A 23,386-nucleotide genomic window follows, 5' to 3' on the forward strand; every position below is an offset into this window, starting at 1 on the left:
TGAAGTTGATATATGCAAAATAATGAGCAAGTTGGCTACTAAAAGTTCCTACTTCTTTCCACACATCGGTCCAAAATATCTCCATGAAGGGGAGAAAAAAATAAAAAATAAAAAATAAAAAAATTAGAATCTTATCCGTCTTTTCGTGCATGTTGTGCCAAACGCATATTAATCTTTCTCAAAGAATCGGGTTATTATTCATCAGTAATATCCACTTTGATTGCATAGTCTATTTCTTCACTATGTTCGTTACTGAAATTCTCTTTCAAAAGCTTGTATTCAATGGACATTTCTCACTTTTCTTTCCTCTCGCTACTTCTATTCCAGATTACTAAAGCTCTTTATTCATTCAGACTCATTGTTAGACCGCATTTCGAGAATATAAGTTTCAAGGTAATCGTTTGATTAACAGTTGAAAAATCTTCTGAATGAATGAAAATCAACAAGTTGATTCAATATTTCCTTGTCAAAAGCAGAGGAACACAAATAAGCTTAACCTTATATTTACCTCCTAGAAACGATTCAATTCTTGAAACTGCATATTCAGAACACCATAAAATAAATCTACATGAAAGTGATGTTTGTCATTTCCAGAAGATTACACTGTGGCGGCGACCAAGATGTGCGCCACTTATAAACATGTTGAGAACATCAACACAATGCCAATGACAAAAAGAACAGGTTTATTGGAAGAACGAAGCCACCCACTGTCTCTCATAATTTGGAGTTGAACTTCGCGTATTTTCATCAATTCCATTGCACAATATCTAGGCTTCTCAAACACAACAACAAATGCCTTGAATCTCAATTCATATAACATAATTGTCATTTCCATCCATCCAGATTTTGTAAAGTTTACAGATAGTAAGACGACAAGCTTTTCTCGTCTCTGTAACATCCATTACAATCTCTCTACTATCTAACATTCTTGTGTATATCTGAAAACCAAAGAAAATAGCAATTATTTCACAATCAGCACGTCTTCACGAGCTTTATTGACCACATACGAACCAACCAGCCAGCATCTCCTATTTTCACATCCGTAAACCTCCTTTTGCTTTTAGCTTCAGTTTCCTCGAAAGTTGACATTGACTCTGTACTCCTTAGAGTTGGTTGAGGATTGCCTGTCCCTGTTGATGCCTCCACAACTTTATTCACCATTTCCAAAACCTCGCTCATTTTTGGGCGTGTTTTTGGGAGTCTGGCCAAGCAACGATTGGCTACAAGTGAGAGCTTGTGTGCAGATTTTAGCGCATTCTTACCTTCAAGCTTTGGATCCAATATCAACTGAAACTTCTTAGCATCGGATAAATGCGGTTTTACCCATTCTAAGAGCTTCTGCTCACTTCTGGGACGATTTCGATCCAGTGGTCGTCTACCTGTAATTAGTTCGTAGAGAAAGACCCCATAGCTCCACACATCACTCTTGGATGTTAGACGACCAGTTTGAATGTATTCAGGAGCTGCGTACCCCAAGGTTCCCACAACCTGATAACGAGGTATTTGTTAATACGAACTAGACTACAGAAGCATTCAAAAACTAATTAGATAGTAAAAATTTTCAATTCATTGCACAGGCACGCGGAAAGCCTAAAGAAGAGTGCAAAAGAAAAGCTGTGTAAGCACATGCCGTTTGATGGGAATCTATTTATATTTATAGAACGTGTAGGAATTGTGCTCTGCATTTCTATAGAATCATAAAAATGCAATTGAAAGAAATGTACAAGTTCAGATCATGCATGAAGCCTTATACACAAGCGATAGTGCAACATATTATGCCTATGTTTGGCTCCCATTTTTTCAAAAACTCATTTTTCAACACAAATTTTCAACAACACATTCTCCTATAAAATAATTTTACACGTAAACTCAAAATTTTTCCTTAGTTTTTAACCACATATTTGCCAACAAAACATTGTTCTAGAATACATTTTAGCACAAAAATGGGGCTCAAACAAGAACTATATGTGGTAAGCAATTTGTTGCAATTCACGATTTTACCAGAGATAGACAAACTAAATTGCTAAGTTATAATGATGCCAAACCATTTAAATACATATCTCGAGTTCAACTCCCCTCTGCGAATAAATAATTAATACATTTTTTAGGAATCCCTTTTTTGTAAATTCTTTTCTCCCTTAATTCAGATAGAATCGAACTTTCGATTGAACCCGGTACTTGGTTTCCTATGGATGAAGGTATGGTCTCTATGGATCCCATTAGATTTTATTCAGAGGCGGGAAGACCCAATGGTTGGAAGTTATCTTATAAACATTTTTGTAGCTTTGGATTGATGCGAAAATTATTTTTTTTGTACAACCTAGTATAGATTCAAATCTCAATTAATAGGTCTTAGATAGAGCCTCATTAACAAATGATCAAATAACATATTTATATATGTTATGGAATCGATGTATTTTCTTTAATCTCATTTTTTATATTTTATTTATGTACCGTAGCCCCTGCTTCCTCTGACAAACTCCAGGTGGAGGATTTACTCCGACCGCTGCCAAGATATCAGTGTCTTTGGTTTCGTAATCAAATTCAAGCTCTAGACAAATAATATCTCTTTTTATATTATACTCAAAACAAGGACTAGGTTGTATAATGACAATACAACAAACGAATACTTACCCCAACAATGGACTACAACAATGGACTAGGCTACATTAACAAGTGGTCCAGTGCCATTGTAGTGCACTGTAATTCTTTGACGTTCTATATGCTTCTCCACCATTAGACCTGACTAAGGATATATTCCCTGAAAGTACTCGCAAATCTACCTAGGTATGAAGATGCATGATTTCTAAGTCATCGTGGTATCTAAAATGCTTATACAAAACTGAGTGTGATATTATCATTCTATTCAAAACTTTGGTCTTCAAATTCGTCAAAGATTAATGGATAGTTTTACGGTGTCAACAATACATCACAGAACAAAAAAGAGCTGCCTTTACATAACATTGTTTTCAAATAAAAGAATTTCATTAGAAACGAATGCAACAGTAGTTCATAGTTCGGTAAAAAAAATTCTTAATTCCACAGTTTTATACCAGTCTAAAAGGTTGGAAGTTTTAAATCAAGCAGAAAGGTTTTATTTCTCCAACAGCTAATAAGAGTGAGAATAATGACATTATGTAGTTGACCATACCGCTGTTGATACATGTGTTAGTCCTTCTGGAGGGCCCAACCGAGCCAATCCAAAGTCTGATAGCTTAGCATTCCATTGCTGATCTAGAAGAATATTAGAAGACTTGAAATCTCTGAAGATGATCTGTATAAAAAAGATACAAGTCAGACAAAATCATGACAGCAGGGTTGCAAATTTTACTTCAAAACTAGGGATGACAATTTGAACCGTTAAAATCGAAAACCGCGGTTAACCGAACCGAATGAGGTGAAAAAATCGAATCGAAGGTGCAATGGAGCGGATATGGCATTTAATTTTAATGAACCAGTTCGTGACGGTGCGAGTATGGTATTTATGCCGTCGACCTGAAACCGAACCGATTAGCCGCTTAAAAAATTCATTCTTTTATTAGAGATGGCAAGGTTTAGTGAGTAGGAAGTTGAGAAAGAGGTACATTTTTTTATTTAAATCTTAGTTAAAACCATTCTGGATTAGATAGTATCGATGTATTTTCTACTTATATTTCTTATTTATTATATAGGAATCAAATTTTGAGTGCAGACCTATGCTAATAAGAGTTGTGGGAAAAAATGAAGATTGAATATAAGTTAAAGTTGAAGTTTTTGAATTATTGAGCATGAATCAAGTAACTACAATGCACAAGAATCAAGAATGAAGGAAAAGCTTATTATTGTTATATTCATAATATTATTTGTTAAATTTGTATTTTGCAATTGAAATTTGGAATAATGTTTGCATTTTCGTTTGTAATATTGTGTTTTTGTTTTCATTGACTCTCTTCTCATAAATTGTTATAAAAATTAATTTATTTTCGTGGTTATTAATCGAACTGAACCAAGTTGAACCGAGATACAAACTGAACCAAACCGATTTCCATGGTTATGATGCAGTTATGGTATGATAAAAAATTTGACGGTTCGGTAATGGTTTTGGCCGAACCAAACTGTTGCCATCTCTATTCAAAACTTAAAGTTCATATTCCGTTATATATCCATGTAAAACCAATCAACATTCAATAGGTAGATAAATAACCTGAAAATCCATTTCTTCATGCAGGTATACTAAGCCACGAGCAGCATCTTGGGCTATCTTCAGCCTCATAGCCAAAGGGAGGGATGTCTCTGACCTAGCTGATAAATGATCTTCCACGCTTCCATTAGGCATGTAGTCATATACCAAAAGCCTTTCAATTCCTCTCTCATTGTCCTCAGCACAATAGCCAATGAGTTTCACAAGATTTGGATGTTCAACCACACCAAGGACATTTACTTCTGTCACCCATTCTTTATGACCCTATCATGTAAATCAGATTGTAGTTCTCTACCAAAGAAGCAAAATGTGCTCCAATATCTAATTGCAAGAAGTCATTCTCCAATACAGTCTAATCAACTAAAAGAAACTCTAATTAACCACAAACTTGAAGGCACTTGTGCAAGAATGCCATTTTTTAAAATTTTCCATGATTACAAATATAGCATTTTTGCATAGTCATATTGCGTTGTGAAAAAATAATTTACGAATGTAAAGAGAAACCCTGAATTTTGGCACAATCATCTATTTATTTGTGAGGCTCTCCCTCTTTTCACCTGAAAAAAGTTCACATTTATCATCTTTTGCTCAGGCAATGTCATCATTTACTTTTTCCTACTCCAACCTTAGTTATTCTGAATACTGAACCACTTAGGCAGCCATGTAATTTTTACATTTAACACCATCCAACCAACAAAAATTAGCTTGGTTTCAAAAATCCAATTTTTATGCAGCAGTGTTATGAAGTTGATCTAGAATGTTATTTCACTTATTGGCCTATTTTTGAATTCAAAATTTCAAACATGCGATGAAATAATGATTTGTTTCTTTTCGAATCTTCTATTTTTGTATTGAAAAAATGAGATTGCAATATAAACATAGGCTGACTTTTAAAAGAATGCAAATCTTTTGGACATCTGAAAAAGAAATGTCTAGCCTTAACAACAGGATGGAACACAGAAGGCCTAAAATTCCATTGCCTTAGCTTTCAATTGGCTTTATGCCATTAACCCAAAAAAAAAAAAATGGATAGAGGGAGGAGAAATCTTGTGACACCTCTTTTAAATCTTGCTCTAGCAGGCCCCGCATGGGCATATGCAAGAGTATGGGGAGCATGTACACACATATAGGTAGGGAGGGAGAAGAATTTGAAGAAATTAATACTACACAGCATCTCTAACATATAGTTAAATTGTCTTCATCTTTCGTGAAGAGCAAAATAATTCTAAATAAACCCATGTTGAATCTCCTATAGTTACATTAGTAATCTTAATCTAGACTTACAAAATATAGAGGTCTGACTCTCTATTCAAATAGCTTAATGCTGTCAACCAACGACGTAAACGAGAAAACTTGTAATTTAAATAGATATTATTATGCTGCATAAATCTACAAGAGTAATCATCATTACCTCCAATCTTTTATAATGAAACTAGAACAAGAGAATACCAGAAAGAAGAAAATGAAATCAGAACTTAGAGAACAAGAAAAAACGTGAGTATAGCATTTTTGCATAGTCATATTGCGTTGTGAAAAAATAATTTACGAATGTAAAGAGAAACCCTGAATTTTGGCACAATCATCTATTTATTTGTGAGGCTCTCCCTCTTTTCACCTGAAAAAAGTTCACATTTATCATCTTTTGCTCAGGCAATGTCATCATTTACTTTTTCCTACTCCAACCTTAGTTATTCTGAATACTGAACCACTTAGGCAGCCATGTAATTTTTACATTTAACACCATCCAACCAACAAAAATTAGCTTGGTTTCAAAAATCCAATTTTTATGCAGCAGTGTTATGAAGTTGATCTAGAATGTTATTTCACTTATTGGCCTATTTTTGAATTCAAAATTTCAAACATGCGATGAAATAATGATTTGTTTCTTTTCGAATCTTCTATTTTTGTATTGAAAAAATGAGATTGCAATATAAACATAGGCTGACTTTTAAAAGAATGCAAATCTTTTGGACATCTGAAAAAGAAATGTCTAGCCTTAACAACAGGATGGAACACAGAAGGCCTAAAATTCCATTGCCTTAGCTTTCAATTGGCTTTATGCCATTAACCCAAAAAAAAAAAAATGGATAGAGGGAGGAGAAATCTTGTGACACCTCTTTTAAATCTTGCTCTAGCAGGCCCCGCATGGGCATATGCAAGAGTATGGGGAGCATGTACACACATATAGGTAGGGAGGGAGAAGAATTTGAAGAAATTAATACTACACAGCATCTCTAACATATAGTTAAATTGTCTTCATCTTTCGTGAAGAGCAAAATAATTCTAAATAAACCCATGTTGAATCTCCTATAGTTACATTAGTAATCTTAATCTAGACTTACAAAATATAGAGGTCTGACTCTCTATTCAAATAGCTTAATGCTGTCAACCAACGACGTAAACGAGAAAACTTGTAATTTAAATAGATATTATTATGCTGCATAAATCTACAAGAGTAATCATCATTACCTCCAATCTTTTATAATGAAACTAGAACAAGAGAATACCAGAAAGAAGAAAATGAAATCAGAACTTAGAGAACAAGAAAAAACGTGAGAGGATATCTACCTGTAGTCCTCTTCGACCTAGTTGTTTTATTGCCACATCAACTTTGTTAGCTGGATCTTCAGAAATATTAACCGTGCCCTTAAAAACACATCCAAACCCACCCTCTCCAAGCTTGGTAGACCGGTTGAAATTTTTTGTCGCCTCTTTCAGCTCAGAAAAAGTAAAAGCCCTGAGATTACTGGGCCTGTCAGACAAAACTGGAAATTGGCTTCTTCCTCTGGACCCAGTGCTAGTGTCTGATACATCCTGGGAATTACAATCGGATCCAGATTGCCTCATTTCTCGATCAGTAAATGAGGATTTGGCAGAATTTGATTTTGTGGTCTTTGGTTCCTCCTTTTTGTCTCCATTATGGAATTGGAAACACCTCATGGCCCTAATACTATTCAAAACCTTCACTGCGAATCCATGTGTGGAAGTAAAACTTCATAATCTTGTAAGTGAAAATAGGCAATGATCATGGATAGTTACGAACCATTCACTTACATTGTCTTGAACTTTGGGAATAGAAACATTTGACGTTAAATCAAAAGTAACAGCTATTGATTTTCAAAAAGAACTCTCAACTGTTTGCTCAACATATACCAGAAAAACCACCATAATGTGCAAGAAGAAACTAAACTAACCAACTAGGTCCATGTTCAAAGGGAGTGCCATGAGAATATATCTGGAAACTAGAATTTTTGGCTCCAACTAAAGACTCTAAACATGCCTAAAATATAAACCTTCCCTTTTATTTGCTTAATCTCTTCTTAACCTAAAACATAAACCTTTACAACAACAAGAGACTGAGCCTTGTTCCCCAATTATTTGAGTTGGATACGCAAACCATTTTTGCTACATTATTTTCTGCACATGTTGGGATGGAAGATATCCCTAAAAATAAAAAAATAATAAAAATAAATAAAAAAAAAAAATCTTTAACAAGCCAAATTTCAATAAGGTTCTCGTTGTAATCGAATTCATAAAAATGAATCGTTGAGACAGAGATACTTTCAAAACTATAACAAGAAAAGGAGGAAATAAATATAAGGAAAAAAAAAAAAAGTAGGAAAAAAAAAATCAGAAATGTTTGCACAAGCTTCCCTGAATAAAATCAACAGTTAATTTGATAAACAGTCTATCCTTCTCTCAGAAATATAATCAACCTCCTAGAATTCCAGCAAAGCCCACAACCCAGTTCTCAGATTAAATTACTGCCATGATTGTACTATTCAAAAAAAAAAAAAAATCAAATCAAAGAAAATAAATGCTACATGAAATCCACATCTCCTAACAGTCATTTTTTCTTTCATAAACCTCTCAATATAACTGTTAAAGCACAAATTTCAGTCGCAGACGCAAGATATACACAAATAATTCTCTACCCGTATTAAATTCTGGATCATCTTCATAAAAATAAAATGAAATTAAAATTGATTTTACTTTCAGGCTTCTCCAGGGGAAAAAGAAAAAAAATAAAAAACTCCATCTTTCTCAGCTTTTTAGAAGACCAATAATTTGCAAATTTATTCCACATATATTACACAAAATCTAATAACCCACATTTCATTGCCAGCGCAAAAATCTTCTCCAACAAGACTTTACCTTTAAGTTTTTTTATGGTAGGCCGCCAGAGGCACAGATTGATGTTCTTTCTTGCTTCCGTTAATGATCCAAAAAAAAAAAAAAAAAAAATTGTAATTGTGTCGAACAGAGTCAAGAAAGGCTTCCAGTTAAGACTAGTGGACAGACAGCCAAACGACTTGTGAGTAAATCTTCCGCATACGGCACCAGTGCCTTTGAAAAGTCTACCAACAATTATTAAATATAGCCCATCTTCTTATCTACGCATCTTGGATTAAAGGAATAAATATTTATTACTTTTGGATACAAAACACAGGAGGGATAAATAAAGAAAATGTTCATATACAAATGTACAATTGTACATGAATAAATTAGTGAAAAAGTCTGACATAAAACTGGAAGCCAGGTATGAATGCGGCCTTAAAGAAATTCCCATCGATCGAGAAAATTCTAGTGTTAAGAAATCCATCAAGAATTGGTCCCTCGGGTCAAAGGTAGAATGTATGGAACTGTTTAACAAGCTTATGCTTATGAATATTTTATACTAGTAATATTTACATTCATATTCTGCATTAATTTCTGCTTTGAAAATGGAAAACTGATTTTAAGCTGGAAAACATATAAAGTTTGAAGGTGTATACAGTTAAACTAACATCAAGTCAAGTGTGTCATTGCATAGTTATATTATGCAGAAGATTGCTTGGCCTTTTGAAATTGGAAGATAACTTTTTGCCAATATTGGGGTTGGGTGGGGGTGAGGGGGGGAACAAGTTGACTTTGCGGTCTTGGGGGGGGACCAAGTTGACTTTGCGGTCTTGGTGGATCATCATTGTCAATTGTTGAATAGAGTTAACTTTTAAGGTCAATGCATTTTAAGGTCAATGCATTGGATAACGAATTCATTTAGTCCAGAATTGTGATGATAACTACTGATGATGTTCATTTATTTTATGATCATAAGTCATTACTCCTTTTCTTTGAAGTAATTATATTACTCTAAAATCATGATAGTTATAGGTTTAAGTAGCGTTAGCGTGTTACTATGACATTGTTCATAGAGAATAATGTTATTTATCTAAATTGGTGATGATCAATAATATAGATGTCAATTAAATGATACGAACTTGAACATCTCAAATATAAGGGCAAGTGTCAATTTCACAAGTCCAATAGTGTTGTTATTTATACTTTAACAATTACCAATCTAGATAAATAACGTTATGTAAGTATCTAAAAATGCATTCAAAATTTATTGAATAATGTGGGCAGTGACTTCACTATCACATAATTTGATGATCATCTAGATTCTAGAGGGCAGTACTCTTTTCTTTGAGATGTGTGTAATATAATTACTTTCCACGTCAATTTATCTATCTCTATGTATAACAAAAATAATATTGACAGCATCCTTGTAGCTGTTGGTTGAGTAACTGAGTTAAGTAGGAAAGTCGGTAATTGGAACTCATTCCACTTTATCTATTTTACAGAAATTAATTTTATGTATCGAAGTTGAGAGTACTATCTAATGTTGAATATGATGTTGTGATTCTCTAATGTGTATCGTGCTAATTTGCTCGTACTCATAGCTTTTTGCATTTCCATGAGATTGAGAATCTTAGGTGCTCGTCGTAAAATTATCATTTATATCGCCAATTCTTATATAGCGCTGGTAAATACGAGGCAAATATACCTTTGAAAAGATGACGTGTCTATTTCTCTTATAATGCCACGAATTTTTAAACAACTTAGTGCTAAAACTATTAATAAATAACATGTAGTCAACGTTGAATGTTATTTTGAAATGCTTTATAGGTACTGTAAAAATAATATTTGAATATGCGTGAATGTTAATTAATTTAAAATTAATGCAAGGAAATATATACTGGACAATAATTGATGAATCATTTATTTAATTTTCAATTAAGTAAAATTGAATGTTAATTAGCATACATGAACGTATTTAATGAAATGCATTATTGAATTTGACATTCTAATTAACTTATATTTAGAATTAATAATACTGAAATGTATAAATGAAGATGAATATTTAATTAAATAAAATGTGAATATTAATTAATTTAGAATTAATTATACAAATTCATTAGTTAATGAATGAATATAGCTGAAACGAATCCGTCAAATTTACATGTGCAATGATAGTAACTAAATGGTTAAATAAATTAAATACATATTGAGAAAAGAAAAATAATGTATTATTGGAATAATTAAATAGTAGGAAAGTTAGAATCGTTCAAAAAATAATTCTCACACAATGTGATATTTAGAGGGTGTATTCAATTGAAACTTTTAATGATTTTTCGAGATTTAAAAAGTTTAGATGTATTCAATGTAAATTTTTTAAAACTCTCTAAAAATATTGATATATTCAATTGAGACTTTTATAAACTTTTAAAAAATTTCCAGAAGTCATGGTGTATTCAATTAGTTTTTTTACAAATTTTTATAAGTTTTGAGGTATTCAAATTTTAATGATCTCTAGAAACTTTTATAAAAGTTTTTGGGATACTAACTTTTAAGTAAAAACCACTCACATAAAATCTCAAAATTTGTTTCTCCTTAATTACAAGATTTTGGGGACTTTCATAAAAAAATGCATTTTTTTTAAATATTTCTCTTTTTTTTTTTTTTTTTTTACTTCTACGAATATTAGAGTTATGATCAAAATCTATTTTTTCTACTCATTATATTTGTTTATATTCTTTTTGTCTCTCTTATTGTTTATTTCTATTTTCTATTTAAAAGAAAAAAATCAAATTTGATTCTTATAACTCATTTGTTTTTTTTTTTCATTTGTTTTTTTTTTAAATATCTATTTTTTTATTAAATTACAAAAATTGATATGGCAAATTTATAATTAAATTTAAATATATTGATTTTTTATTTATTTTTAAAAGATTTGTTATATTAATAATATTGAATATTAAATTTATTATTATTATTTTTTATCTCAGATGTGTGTGTGGGAGAGAGAGAAGATGATTAGAGATGTCAACGAGTCGAGTCGACTCTCGAGTCCGAACCAAAACTTAAGGTTTGGACTCGGCTTGGGTAAAATGAGTGAGCTTTTATTCTGGCTCGAAAAGGTCGACCAAAAAAATTAGATTTGACTCGGACCTTCCCGAGTCGAACTGGACAAGCTCGATTTGGTTTTTTTTTATATTTATTATGTTAAATGAAGGCAATCAAGTGCCGCTTTTTTTTAAGGCAGCCTCCACTTACGCCCCACGCGGTCGCGTTCGATCCATCCCGGTGGTGGCCGCAAAATAGCGTGAACCGCACGCTGCAATAGGATGGAATGGGCAGAATGCAGGCTGCCTAAAATGGTGCAACTTTTCGGGACTTTCATGAGGTTTTTCTAGATCCCGACCCCGCCATTTTGGAGGAAAAATACATGAACCTGCAGCGGGATATTTTGGGGTGCAAGTAGGCAACTTGCACAACTTGTCCACTTGTGCCACTTGCAAGATATTATCAAAGATACGAGCTAAGCGCGAGTTGGCGAAGATATTATCAAAGGTGCAAGCTAAGCACGAGTTGGCAAGAATAATATCTTCTATGCAAGCTAAGATCGAGTTGGCGACAACTTGCAAGGAAAGTCGTAAACAAATCCACTTGATGACAACTAAGAACGAGTTGTAAACAACTAAGCATAGGTTGTAAAGTAAGGCCACTTGATCTTAAGGAGGTTTAAGTTTTGCCTATAAATAGAGGTAGAAATCTCATTTGTAAATCATGTAGAGTTGAGTGAATTTATTCCTTAGAGAGATTGTAAAGTTTTCCCTTTCATATATACAAAGAAAGTTTCCCGACCTTACTTGTTTTTCATATATCCTTTACTTCAAAATTCTCCTCTCAACGTGGGTATAATTTAGCCTTCTTGGTTAAATTATTTGTGAGCGTGAAAAGGCTGACTTAACGTTTTCTCGTGAGGTGCGGGAATTGTCAAGCGTTAAGGCTGCACGGTTTTAGTTGTTCGGGTGTAACAAAACTAGGCCCGTGACACTCCGCTGCCTATTTTTGCTATTGCCTTTTAAAAATTTTTCTATTTTTTTTATATAAAATATAGGCTCGTCGTCCTGAGTCAGCGAGCCACATGGGTCGACTCGGACTTTGTCGACACCCCAAAATGGAGTTTGGCTCGAGCTTTTTTCGAGCCGAACTACAGACGGTCAAAGCCGACGAGTCCGATTACCATAACTAGAGGGAATAAGGGACGGCGTTGGAGAAGGAAAATTGTGGGAACCATCCCTTCGTATATAAGAATGTCACATTATTACACTAAATTTATGTGAATTTTATTTCAAACGAAAGTTTAAAAAAAAATGAATTCTACGAAAATCTATAAAAGTTTTAAAATAAAAATTTATAAAAATTTACTAAAGACTTCCACTAATTTCATATAAATATACAAAAAATTAACAAAATTTATAAAAGTCATCACTAAAAAAAATCGATCAAAACTTGTGAAAGTTTTAATTGAATACACTTCTGTTAATATATTATAGATATTGATTATAAATTGGCAGCCAAACATTAATGGCAAAGTCACACACCAGTCATTAAAACGTAAGCACAATTTCTTGTCCACAAATAGAGCCATTATTTTCTCGCTGCCAATTCTTCCTCCAAAAACCATGGAGCTCCATCCCAGTCCCAACTCCCATATTCCACCTCCCAAATTTGGCCCAAAAAGGCTTCTCTTTCCGTTTCATCTCCTAAATCCTCATAGTTTACACTCAAACAATCCAATTCAAAATGCTGGGCACCTATCACTTATCCATTTTTTTCTTTTTATATTGGCATTTTTCACGCATCTAAAGTGATAATATATACATGCACACTGATATTTGTTGGATGATTTTCCCTATGTATGAGCATTGGGTTTATTTGAATGATTGAAATGAGTGGAACGAGGATTAATGCCTCTCGACTACAATATTTGTTTCTGATTTTGCTCACTGTTCTGGGCGGCTGTTCCCGGCGGGTTTGGTGTGTGGAAGGGGATGAATACAGTCGGACCAAGAACCCAAAAGTGGTACCACTTGTTACAGCTCTCATCTATAGCCAGATTTCGAATCTTACTAAGATATTCAACAAGGATATCACCAAGAGATTGGGATATTGCAGTAAGGATGTGTGAGTTTAATTGAACTTCCTGAATTTTATATGTTTGTAACTAAACCATTTGGTTATATTATCCCATTTTCCTGATTTTATCTTCTCTTTCCAGGGATGCTGATTTGAATGAGGCATTTAATTTTGCCGGCAACTTGGATTTTTTGAATAAATGCGTTATGGAAACCAAAGGTGATTAATCTTGAATACTGAAATTGTACTTCTTTACGCACAGTCTTCGCTGATAAAGGGTCTAAATACATTTGTTTTTGGTATCATATGATCGAAAATGCGATGAGATTTTTCAATAACTCGATTTTGTTTGCAAACCTGTGAGAGGTGCCTATGTATTGCACTAGGTAGGTTGAATGTGTCTAAACACTCCTGGTAGATGATAATCATGTTCTTTTTTTTTTTCATTTTTTGGCTGACTTCACCTCTACAAAGGGACAAGGATAATGTTGGGTGTACAGGGATCTGTTTTCCCAGACCCCAACCACAGTAATGAGTTCCACTTGTATAAAAAACTACAAAACCCCACCCGCCCAGTGTTGTGAGTGTTCGGTAGGAGTTCTGTAAACCCATTTCTGCACGTGAAGCATAACCCAAGGGACAATACCTGAAGCACTCTTCCCCACGTTTTATAAATGAAATGAAAGTAGATTTTGATGGGTAAAACAGGAAGCTAAGAAAAATAGAAATCAGTCGTTCTGTATTGAGAAAATGTACATTAATCTACTATAGGCAGCCCTGCTAGAATTGTCTGTCACTTTAGTTTCTGATGGTCTATTGCTCAAATCAACAGATGTGACCCAGAGAATGTGTACAGCAGCAGAGATGAAGTTCTATTTTACTAGTGTTATGGACACAAAGTCAGCTGATGCTCGATTTTTAAAACCCAACAGGAACTGTAATTTAACCTCATGGGTTCCCGGATGTGAGCCAGGGTGGGCTTGTAGTGTTGCTCCAGATCAGAAGGTTAACCTGAAAAATTCTAATGACATACCCCTTCGAACTCGTGACAGTCAACCTTGTTGTGAAGGTTTTTTCTGCCCTCGAGGTCTCACTTGCATGATCCGTAAGTATATTTGAATCCTTCTATGCTTTCATTGGCCCATTATTGTTTTCTACGTATAGTAAGCCCCTGTTTGAAAGCCCTTTTATTTTTATTTATTTATTTATTTATTATTATTATTATTTTTTTTTTTGAAGGGAATGAATTTTTGAATAGTAATTTTTTTTGGGAGATTGTGTGGTTAAAGAATAGAAAAGAGTATTTAATTTACGTGAAAGATATTTTATTGTGAGAATGTGCGATAGAAAATATGTGAGAAAAAAGAGTTTTGAAAGAATGGTGGTCAAATAGGGGTCAAATGTCATGTTTTTAGTGCTTCTGATTTTTAATGAGCAACGTCACGAATTTTGAAGTAGCTTCTTGAGAATTGGATATCTATATAATAGCAATCCTGATTCTAGCACAGACTCATTTATTTTTAAGAAAATTCAGTAATATCCTGTTCAAAACATGGATAGAAAGCAACTTCTTTGCTACTAAGTTCCATTATGTGCTTAATTATATTGCTTGAACTAATACTGCATTAACTGCTTACATGATGTAATTTGGATCGAGTTTATAGGTCCTGCAGTAAGAGTAGATCAACACGTGAGAGTAGCATAGAAAAGATGGTGGGCGTGAATAATATGTTGGGGTAGCAGCTGCTTACATGACTTGACTTAGAGAAAAAGTGATCTATGCATCTCTTTAATATTGGGAGTCCATATTGAGAAAGATGAGTTATGCCACTTTGTGTTTTATATTTCTCAACAGAGGATGAGCAGCAGGTTGACAGCCAGTCAGTGTGTTTTGGGCAAGGATATTGTTGCATTGCAAATTGCATCTATTGGAAAAGGGATGCCATTCCCTGGGGCTTATGTGTACCATTGGCTTGAGTTCCTTGCTCAATGCTCCTCAGTACATCTTTGTGAACATGCATCTAATTAGCCAGTGAAGCTCGTAATTAAGACTTAATTAGTCCATGGAGCTAGTGCTTTTATTCGAGCTTTTAGGAGTGTCATCTCTTTCCTTTGAGGTTTTCCTTATAGCTAGAACAAAAGATGAGCAAAGTTTCATCTCTAAAATTTACAGACAACTGGCTCTTGATTTCTTTACATGCAAGTTAGTCTTTAAGGGTTAACATAGATGATGTTGTATCTGGAGACAAGTTTTGATCTCTCCGTACATTGATGACCATATGGAAAGACATTTCTGGTTCTAAAAGATATTCCAGAACATTACTAGATATGAAACTAGATGCTCTAGTTTTTGTTATTGAATCATTTGAAGATAATTAGTGATCAAATTCTTGCAACTAACTCGTATGTGTGTTGTTGTCTTGTTATTGCAGCTTGCCCTCTAGGTTCTTATTGCCCACGTGCAAATATCAATGAAACCACTGGCGTATGTGATCCGTAAGTTTATTTCCTTGCAGTGATTTGCTTTTCCATATTATTGGGGCGTTTATATGATCCATTGATACATGTGTTGGTAAAGAAAATTTTCAGATATGCATATCAACTCCCACCTGGTAAGGGAAATCACACTTGTGGTGCAGCAGATACATGGGCAGGTGTAGCAAGTAGTGAGGAGATATTTTGTTCAGCAGGATTTTACTGTCCAACTACCACCAAAAAGATTACATGCACCAAGGGGTATTTATCTTGAGCACAACACTCGTTGCACTAAAGCATTTCAGCAATAAGCACTAACATATAAGAATTAGTTGTTCCCTACACTTCTACTGGGAATTTGACATCCACATTTACTGATGTTCAACTTTTATGCAATTCCAGTCATTATTGCAGGATGGGCTCTACAGGCGAAAAAGGTATCTTATATAATTATTTGTTTACGAGAACAATGGGAACCTCAATTTCAAAATTTTGTACTTATCAAGGATTTAGCAATGAGTTTTTCCATATGGCAGGCTGAGCATTTCGCTCAACATGTTGAATTCAAAAAGAAACTTGATACTTATAGTAATTAGTTCAACATAATAGGCCATAAAAGAGAGCTACAAGCCTTTTGATTCTCCTAGAGAAATGTTATATCCTTCTGAATATAGACTGTTGTTTCACTTAAATTACAGCTGCCCCGAAACATCGAAGAGATGATAGTATTATGTTATTTATAAATAACCTCCACAATGGAAAAGGCATTTCTTAAAATTTTTTAATGTGTATGCCTTTCTTTAAGCGAATTGCTGTGGTTTACCGTGTTGACATTTAAACAATAATGAGATCAATGCGAGGACAGCATTTGTATTCGAATGGAGTTGCCATTGTATTTGTTTAGAGGAATGAAATTGATTAGTTCTGTTCTAATTTGAAAATTGTGCGGAATCTTCTAGACCTTTTTGTTTCAATGTGTGCCAATATTTAGAAGTATTCTTCCTTTGATTTTGTAATCAACAATAAGTTTGTTTCACCATGTTATTTTTATATTTTGCTGAATTTTTGCAGCTTGCTTCAAGTTGAGTAGTTGTAATCCAAATACATACAAACAGAACATGCATGCCTATGGGTTCATACTCATTGTAAGTGAGAATTTATTTAGTTATGTAGCCATTGCTTAATACATAATGATGTGCTTGCCTTTGTCTGACAAACGGCTTGCCTTTGTCTGACAAACGGTTTCTGAGTAGTTCTCTAAGGAAGTACAAGATGGTAGCAAATGGCCTAATATTGGAACATCACATGATCCAAATAAATGGAAGTCCTCAAGATAAAAGAAACCAATTTTTGAGTTGTAGCTGCTTTCATTTAAAACTGATTTTTACTTGTATACACAGGGTGCATTGAGCTTGATACTTATGGTGTTCTACAATTGCTCTGATCAAGTCCTCTCAACTCGACATGCGAGACTGGCCAAGTCTAGAGAAAGGGCTGCGAGAAGTGCTCGAGAAACTGCAGAAGCAAGAAAAAGGTGGAAAATTGCAAAAGATGTTGCAAAGAAGCGAACTGTGGGCTTACAACAACAGTTGTCACGCACATTTTCACGTAAAACTGGTGTAGAAGCTAGCACTAATGAATCATCGCTTCCACCTAAGTTTCCAAGTAATTCAAGTAAACCTACACCTGCTGGGAAAGAAAAGAAATCAGGCAACCTCACAAAAATGTTGCAATCAATTGAAAATGATTCAGACAGTCATGAGGGTTTTCATCTGCAGATTGGGGACAAGAATATCAAGAAGCAAATGCCAAAGGCAAAACAGTTGCATACTAAGAGCCAAATATTTAAGTATGCATACGGTCAACTTGAGAAAGAGAAAGCTATGGAGCAAAAAAATAAAAACTTGACCTTCTCGGGAGTAATCTCAATGGCCACAGATACAGATATCAGGACTAGGCCCACAATTGAGGTTTCTTTCAAGGATCTTACCATAACTCTGAAAAAGAAACACAAACATCTGATGAGGAGTGTGACCGGGAAAATTTTGCCAGGTCGAATATCTGCAGTCATGGGTCCATCAGGGGCAGGGAAGACAACATTTCTCTCTGCTGTGGCAGGAAAGAGCACTGGATGCACCATGTCAGGTTCTATTCTTGTAAATGGGAAGCCTGATTCCATTCATTGTTACAAGAAGATCACAGGTTTTGTGCCACAAGATGATATTGTTCATGGAAACTTGACTGTAGAAGAGAACCTCCGCTTCAGTGCTCGGTGCAGGTATGTTAGCTTTAGATCATATCGCATGCCTAGTTCAATTGTCACCAGAATGAAATATTTGATTACTTAAAATTCAAGTAGATAATAAGGTTGGGTTTCATTCTGAAGACTTAACATTGTGTAGTATTAACTCAAATTTTCAATAATTATTTCTGGTTTTTTCCTCTCAAGTTCTATACTCTCTTAATTTTCAATAAAATTGGGTTAGCAGATATTTTGTATTATGAATAAAGTTATCCTCTTTCATTAAGTCTTTATGTCATTGATCATGTTTTTATTTCGACGATGCTGTAAGAAATTACATAAAATGAATTTTGTGAAAAAACATTTGCTCTCATTCTTGGTATATCCCAGAATATGTTATTCATTCATGCCGTAGTTGTATAAAGAAATGATTTTATTTTTTCTTTCTTAGCCTCGCTGTGTCACTCAGCTTCAAATTATTTTCCATATTTTTTTTCTTTTATTAATTTAGCATCTTGTTCATTTAACTTTTTACCTTGTGATTGAACTGTCTCCTATTCATTGGCTTCAACACTATGAAGGCTTTCTGCAGACATGCCAAAACCCGACAAAGTTCTTGTTGTCGAAAGAGTTATTGAGTCTCTGGGACTTCAGTTGGTGAGAGATTCGCTGGTTGGGACAGTCGAGAAGCGAGGTATCTCTGGAGGCCAGAGGAAAAGAGTAAATGTGGGGTTGGAAATGGTCATGGAACCTTCACTGCTGATCTTGGATGAGCCCACATCTGGCTTAGATAGTGCATCCTCCAATTTACTTCTTAGAGCTCTTCGACGTGAAGCTCTTGAAGGAGTTAACATATGCATGGTTCTTCACCAGCCAAGGTAGGTCTGTTAGGTCTTATTTCTCTTGGGAACCATAGTATGCTATAGAATTGCTTTATATTTGAAGGGAAAAATTTATGCAGCTATCCAGTGAATCTATAACAAATTGGAAGATGTTGAAAAGTGCAGATTGCCTCCTGTAGTGAGAGAAATCAATAAATGCACCATAAATCCTAACAACACAATGTGGAAAGTTCATTGTAGGTTCACCAAAATCTATTCATATTGTTGACTGGAATCAAATAGCATTTGACTGTTAAGTTTGATATTAGGTTAAAAACACTGTTAGTCACCCAAGTTATAATGAAGCTTCATGTTAGTCGCAGAATTTTATTTTGTTCCAAAGTGGTAACTGATCTCTACACTCAATTAAAATTTTATAGCTTTTCTAATGGAATGTGTGATGTGGTTGATGGAATCTAACGTGAAGTCAATGTGAAGGTCTTCCACGTCAGACATTTGTTACTAACAAGATTTACGAGGGACCAAATTGAAATGAAAATAAACTTTAGTGAGGACTTTGGCACAAAATAAAGTTTGGCGACTAGCATGAAACTTCATTGTATGTTAAGTGACTAACGAGTTTTATATGAGTGACCAAACTGAAACGAAAAACAAAATTTAGTGACCACTTTGGCACAATAAAGTTTGACGACTAACATGAAAATTTGTTTATGTCAAGTGACTAACAGTGTTTTTTACCCTTGGTAATTTTTGCAAAAAATATGTACCAAGAAATGATGGCAGAGATTATACCTCAGTCCTAGAATCCTATCCACAAAAGTTGTTTCTAAGCCAATAAACTGAAGAGAATTTGGGAGGACAATCCCCATTGCCAGTGGTAGATGCTGGATTCTGAGCTTGAGGGTTCACTATATTTGGGGATATTAGAATATAGCAACATTTTTTAGGGCGAGGGATAGGGTGGAATGGGGGAGGGATATTGGGAATGAAAGTACTTAAATGGTAATTCAATCCATCAAGGAAATATATAAAATACAAAAGGAATTCCATCAGACTGGGGTGGTGTTCACCCTACCATCTCTGTAATGATCTGAAGTTGCCTCATTTATTTCTTTATAAACCATTTATCTGCACTGTAATGCTACGGTAGATGTCATCATTTGTCTTTTTCTGCCTCAGCTATACATTGTACAAGATGTTTGATGACTTAATACTTTTAGCCAAGGGTGGTCTTATCGTGTATCATGGACCTGTGAAAAAAGTAGAAGAATATTTTGCGGGCATAGGAATCACTGTACCGGAACGTGTCACTCCTCCAGACCACTTCATTGACATTCTTGAGGGTATAACAAAACCCTGTGCAGGTTTAACTGCTGAACAGCTACCGGTCAGATGGATGCTTCATAACGGATACCCTGTACCTCCAGATATGTTGCAATTGTGTGATCAAATTGGTTCTTCCTCTAATGGTGGAAGTGCTCATGGAGCTTCAGAAAAATCTCTTCCAGGAGATGCATGGCAGGATAGTCGAGATCATAAACCTCTTCATTTCTTAAAACCCCATGACTTATCTAATCGAGTTACACCTGGTGTACTTAGGCAATATAGATATTTTCTTGGAAGGTACTTATAACTTAATCTTAATTTTTTTCTTTTAGTGTCATCTGTAGATCTACTTGCTCTTCTGTTTCTCAAGTTGACATGTTACTGTTAAAAATTACTTACACGCACATGAAACTTTAAGTCTTCAAATTTTGCATAGGTCGTATTTGTGTGACTATCTAAATTGGAAGCCCTATACATAGCAGGGGTGGTTAATATCTTCACCACTCTGCCATTTCTTAACTTCATTAATGTCTTTCACTTTCATGGTAACTCAATTGTTTTTTTTTTAGTAAGTATTGATAATTTCTCTGTGAGTAATTGTCAGAGTTGAAGTGACGGATACTAAACTAACACATTGTTTGTTATCTGGTTATTAACTGCCGCTGATTTACTATGCCCTTTTACATGAGTTTGTCTGAGTGTGTTGGTATGTCATGAACTTTTTCAGGAGTATCAAGCAGAGACTTCGAGAAGCTCAGTTGCAAGCAGCAGATTTTTTGATCCTTTTGCTCGCTGGAGCATGTTTAGGAACTCTTTCTCAAGTGAAAGGGGACACCTTTGGGTATCATGGTTATATGTATACGATCATTGCTGTGTGTAAGTAGCCTTTTCTCTGATAATGTGGCCCAACCATGTTTTTACTGAATTTCTTTAACATAAATGGAGGGTTTACTCGTTGGACCTTGCATGTGCACTGTGCAGTGTCATTGATTTTTTTTATTTTGCATCAATGCCTTTGAAAATTGATATAGCCCTGACTTGTTGAAGTTTAAAATTAAATTTTTAGCAGATTTTGATAAAATTATCCCATAAAGTATATGATTAAAATTAATTGTTGACTTTGACTTTAATAACAACATAGATTTTAATTTCTATCAAACAGGGGCATATTACCCTTTTTTTGGATAAATTACTACTTCGAAAACTTGTGAGATGCGTCGCTAAAAAAACTCATGACCTCCCTGGTGAAATCGACCTACTGTCATAGTTCTTATATTCAAATTTTTGGTATTTATGATTTACGTGATATGAATGATTTCTTTACTTCTCTGTGTTTATTTCTTAATTTCCCATTTGCAGCACTCCTGTGCAAGATTTCCGCTTTAAGGTCATTTTCACTGGACAAATTACACTACCGGCGAGAGAATGATAGTGGCACAAGCAGTCTAGCATATTTTATGGCCAAGGATACAGTTGATCATTTCAATACACTTATTAAGCCTTTGGTTTTCCTTTCTATGTTCTTTTTTTTCAACAATCCAAGATCAACTTTCACAGATAATTACGTCGTTCTGCTCTGCCTTGTATACTGTGTAACTGGCATAGCCTACGTGTTTGCCATCTTCTTTCCACCTAGTCAAGCCCAACTGGTACACTGCAAGTTCATATTCATCATAAAATGATAGTTTAATATTATATAAATTTGTATATTCTTCTATTTGTATAATTTTCTTATGCTACAAATTCTCTCGGATGCAGTGGTGTGTGCTTCTTCCTGTTGTTCTTACTCTCATTGCGAATCAAGGTAAAGATGATAAAATCGGGAAGTATCTAGGTAGTTACAGTTATCCAAAGTGGGCTCTGGAAGCTTTTCTCATTGCAAATGCTCAAAGGTCAGCATTAAATTGTCTTCATCTTGATATATCAGTTGGCTAGTGGCTTGAAAACTGCATGATATCTGTGTAAACGCGTGCTTACTAGAATACACACAGGAATTAATGTGAATTGCCTACCTTTGCATTGCCAATATTTGTTATTCTGACTCGAATCTTGTTCATATGTTTATTTCATATATGTATAGTCATACATCTTTGTCCAAATTTGTCTTCGTTTTCTCCTCAGATACTCCGGAGTGTGGCTGATAACTCGCTGCGATACATTAAACGAACTGGGATACAGTGTTCAAAATTGGACGTACTGTCTAGTTTTACTCATAATAACTGGTATAGGCTATAGGTTGTTAGCTTTCTTTTGTTTGTTGACGTTCGGAAAGAAGTGAATTTAAGCATCATTCTATGTTGATTATACATACAAAAAATGGACAACATAGTTTTGGCAGCCTTGTATCCTAGATTATCATTTAGGATTCCATTTGTATTGGTACAGAAATCTTCTTGTTCATAGCCCATGGTTATTTTAATTCCTTGCATATTCATAGGGATGCTTTATTTTTAAAATCTTGTGGATTTCCCCCCATATTTTTCCCCTTCCACTGACGGAAAAAGAAAGAAAGATAAAAAAGGGCGGACTTTATTCTGCCTTGGGTGCCGGTTTCCCTTCCTTGATCGAGTCATTTCAATTCTTGAGATTTGATTTCTGCTTGTGCATCTATATTAACAGGGATTTGTTTTTTTTGTTTTTTGTTTTTTTTTTTTTACTGTTTTGAACCACAATCTTTTTATCTTGATAGACATTTGATATTGCTTTTCGTCACACAAATCATTTACTTTGCTACATATGTGATATGTCACAGACTCACAAATAGGGTTGAGTTGACCATGGCTACCCAACTTAAACTTAGTGTTGTCATGGTCACCAAATTTGATTTTGTTTTACTATGATCATCCAACTTTATACTTAGTGTCACTATAGTTATCTTATTTGATTTTATTTCAACATGACCACCAAATTTTATATAACGTTTCTCCATGATCACTCAATTTCTTTTCAACCTCACTAATTTTAAAAGTGGTAAAATAATAACTTTGCATTATATATATATATATATAATAAATTTAAAAAAATAAAATAAGAACTTGTTTAAAAAAAAAAGCAAAATAAAATAAAAACTTAACTTAT

General features: G+C 34.3%; 2 protein-coding genes across 6 annotated transcripts; one reads left to right on the plus strand and one right to left on the minus strand.

Moving 5' to 3' along the window:
* Nucleotides 1-770: 770 nt before the first annotated feature.
* On the minus strand, nucleotides 771-8,559 carry LOC111365340 (probable serine/threonine-protein kinase PBL19). Of its 3 annotated transcripts, none has more exons than XM_022985821.1 (5): nucleotides 8,336-8,551; nucleotides 6,749-7,181; nucleotides 4,184-4,444; nucleotides 3,152-3,274; nucleotides 771-1,488 (listed from the first exon to the last, which is right to left on the minus strand). In XM_022985821.1, exons 2-5 carry the CDS (start codon nucleotides 7,118-7,120, stop codon nucleotides 973-975), a joined length of 1,272 nt encoding a protein of 423 aa, XP_022841589.1. In that variant the 5' UTR covers nucleotides 7,121-7,181; nucleotides 8,336-8,551; the 3' UTR covers nucleotides 771-972. The 3 variants fall into 3 exon arrangements, with proteins under 3 accessions (XP_022841589.1, XP_022841581.1, XP_022841599.1); XM_022985813.1 differs by having other exon boundaries at nucleotides 6,749-7,146; nucleotides 8,336-8,549; XM_022985831.1 differs by lacking the exon at nucleotides 3,152-3,274 and having other exon boundaries at nucleotides 6,749-7,146; nucleotides 8,336-8,559.
* Nucleotides 8,560-12,881: 4,322 nt separating this feature from the next.
* LOC111365354 (putative white-brown complex homolog protein 30) lies at nucleotides 12,882-22,748 on the plus strand. 3 transcript variants are annotated; one of them, XM_022985844.1, is made up of 14 exons: nucleotides 12,883-13,471; nucleotides 13,566-13,642; nucleotides 14,256-14,528; nucleotides 15,856-15,919; nucleotides 16,013-16,159; nucleotides 16,301-16,335; nucleotides 16,970-17,043; nucleotides 17,299-18,176; nucleotides 18,722-19,018; nucleotides 20,162-20,605; nucleotides 21,036-21,184; nucleotides 21,668-21,957; nucleotides 22,067-22,200; nucleotides 22,430-22,748. In XM_022985844.1, exons 1-14 carry the CDS (start codon nucleotides 13,227-13,229, stop codon nucleotides 22,584-22,586), a joined length of 3,264 nt encoding a protein of 1,087 aa, XP_022841612.1. In that variant the 5' UTR covers nucleotides 12,883-13,226; the 3' UTR covers nucleotides 22,587-22,748. The 3 variants fall into 3 exon arrangements, with proteins under 3 accessions (XP_022841624.1, XP_022841612.1, XP_022841619.1); XM_022985851.1 differs by having other exon boundaries at nucleotides 12,884-13,461; XM_022985856.1 differs by lacking the exon at nucleotides 20,162-20,605 and having other exon boundaries at nucleotides 12,882-13,471.
* The last annotated feature ends 638 nt before the right edge of the window (nucleotides 22,749-23,386 follow it).

Source organism: Olea europaea, chromosome 2, assembly GCF_002742605.1.
Source record: "Olea europaea var. sylvestris chromosome 2, O_europaea_v1, whole genome shotgun sequence".
Lineage (NCBI taxonomy): Eukaryota > Viridiplantae > Streptophyta > Magnoliopsida > Lamiales > Oleaceae > Olea > Olea europaea.

Bases quoted from the DNA above. Each gene is read 5' to 3' on its own strand.
- LOC111365354 (XM_022985844.1), top strand. From the start codon at position 13,227: ATGATTGAAATGAGTGGAACGAGGATTAATGCCTCTCGACTACAATAT. The intron at 16,160-16,300 runs GTATTTATCTTG...ATGCAATTCCAG, and splicing joins AAGATTACATGCACCAAGGG to TCATTATTGCAGGATGGGCT. The intron at 21,185-21,667 runs GTAAGTAGCCTT...TCCCATTTGCAG, and splicing joins GTATACGATCATTGCTGTGT to CACTCCTGTGCAAGATTTCC.
- LOC111365340 (XM_022985821.1), bottom strand. From the start codon at position 7,120: ATGAGGTGTTTCCAATTCCATAATGGAGACAAAAAGGAGGAACCAAAG. The intron at 3,275-4,183 runs GTTATTTATCTA...TTTTTTATACAG, and splicing joins ATGAAGAAATGGATTTTCAG to ATCATCTTCAGAGATTTCAA. The intron at 1,489-3,151 runs GTATGGTCAACT...CCTCGTTATCAG, and splicing joins TAACACATGTATCAACAGCG to GTTGTGGGAACCTTGGGGTA.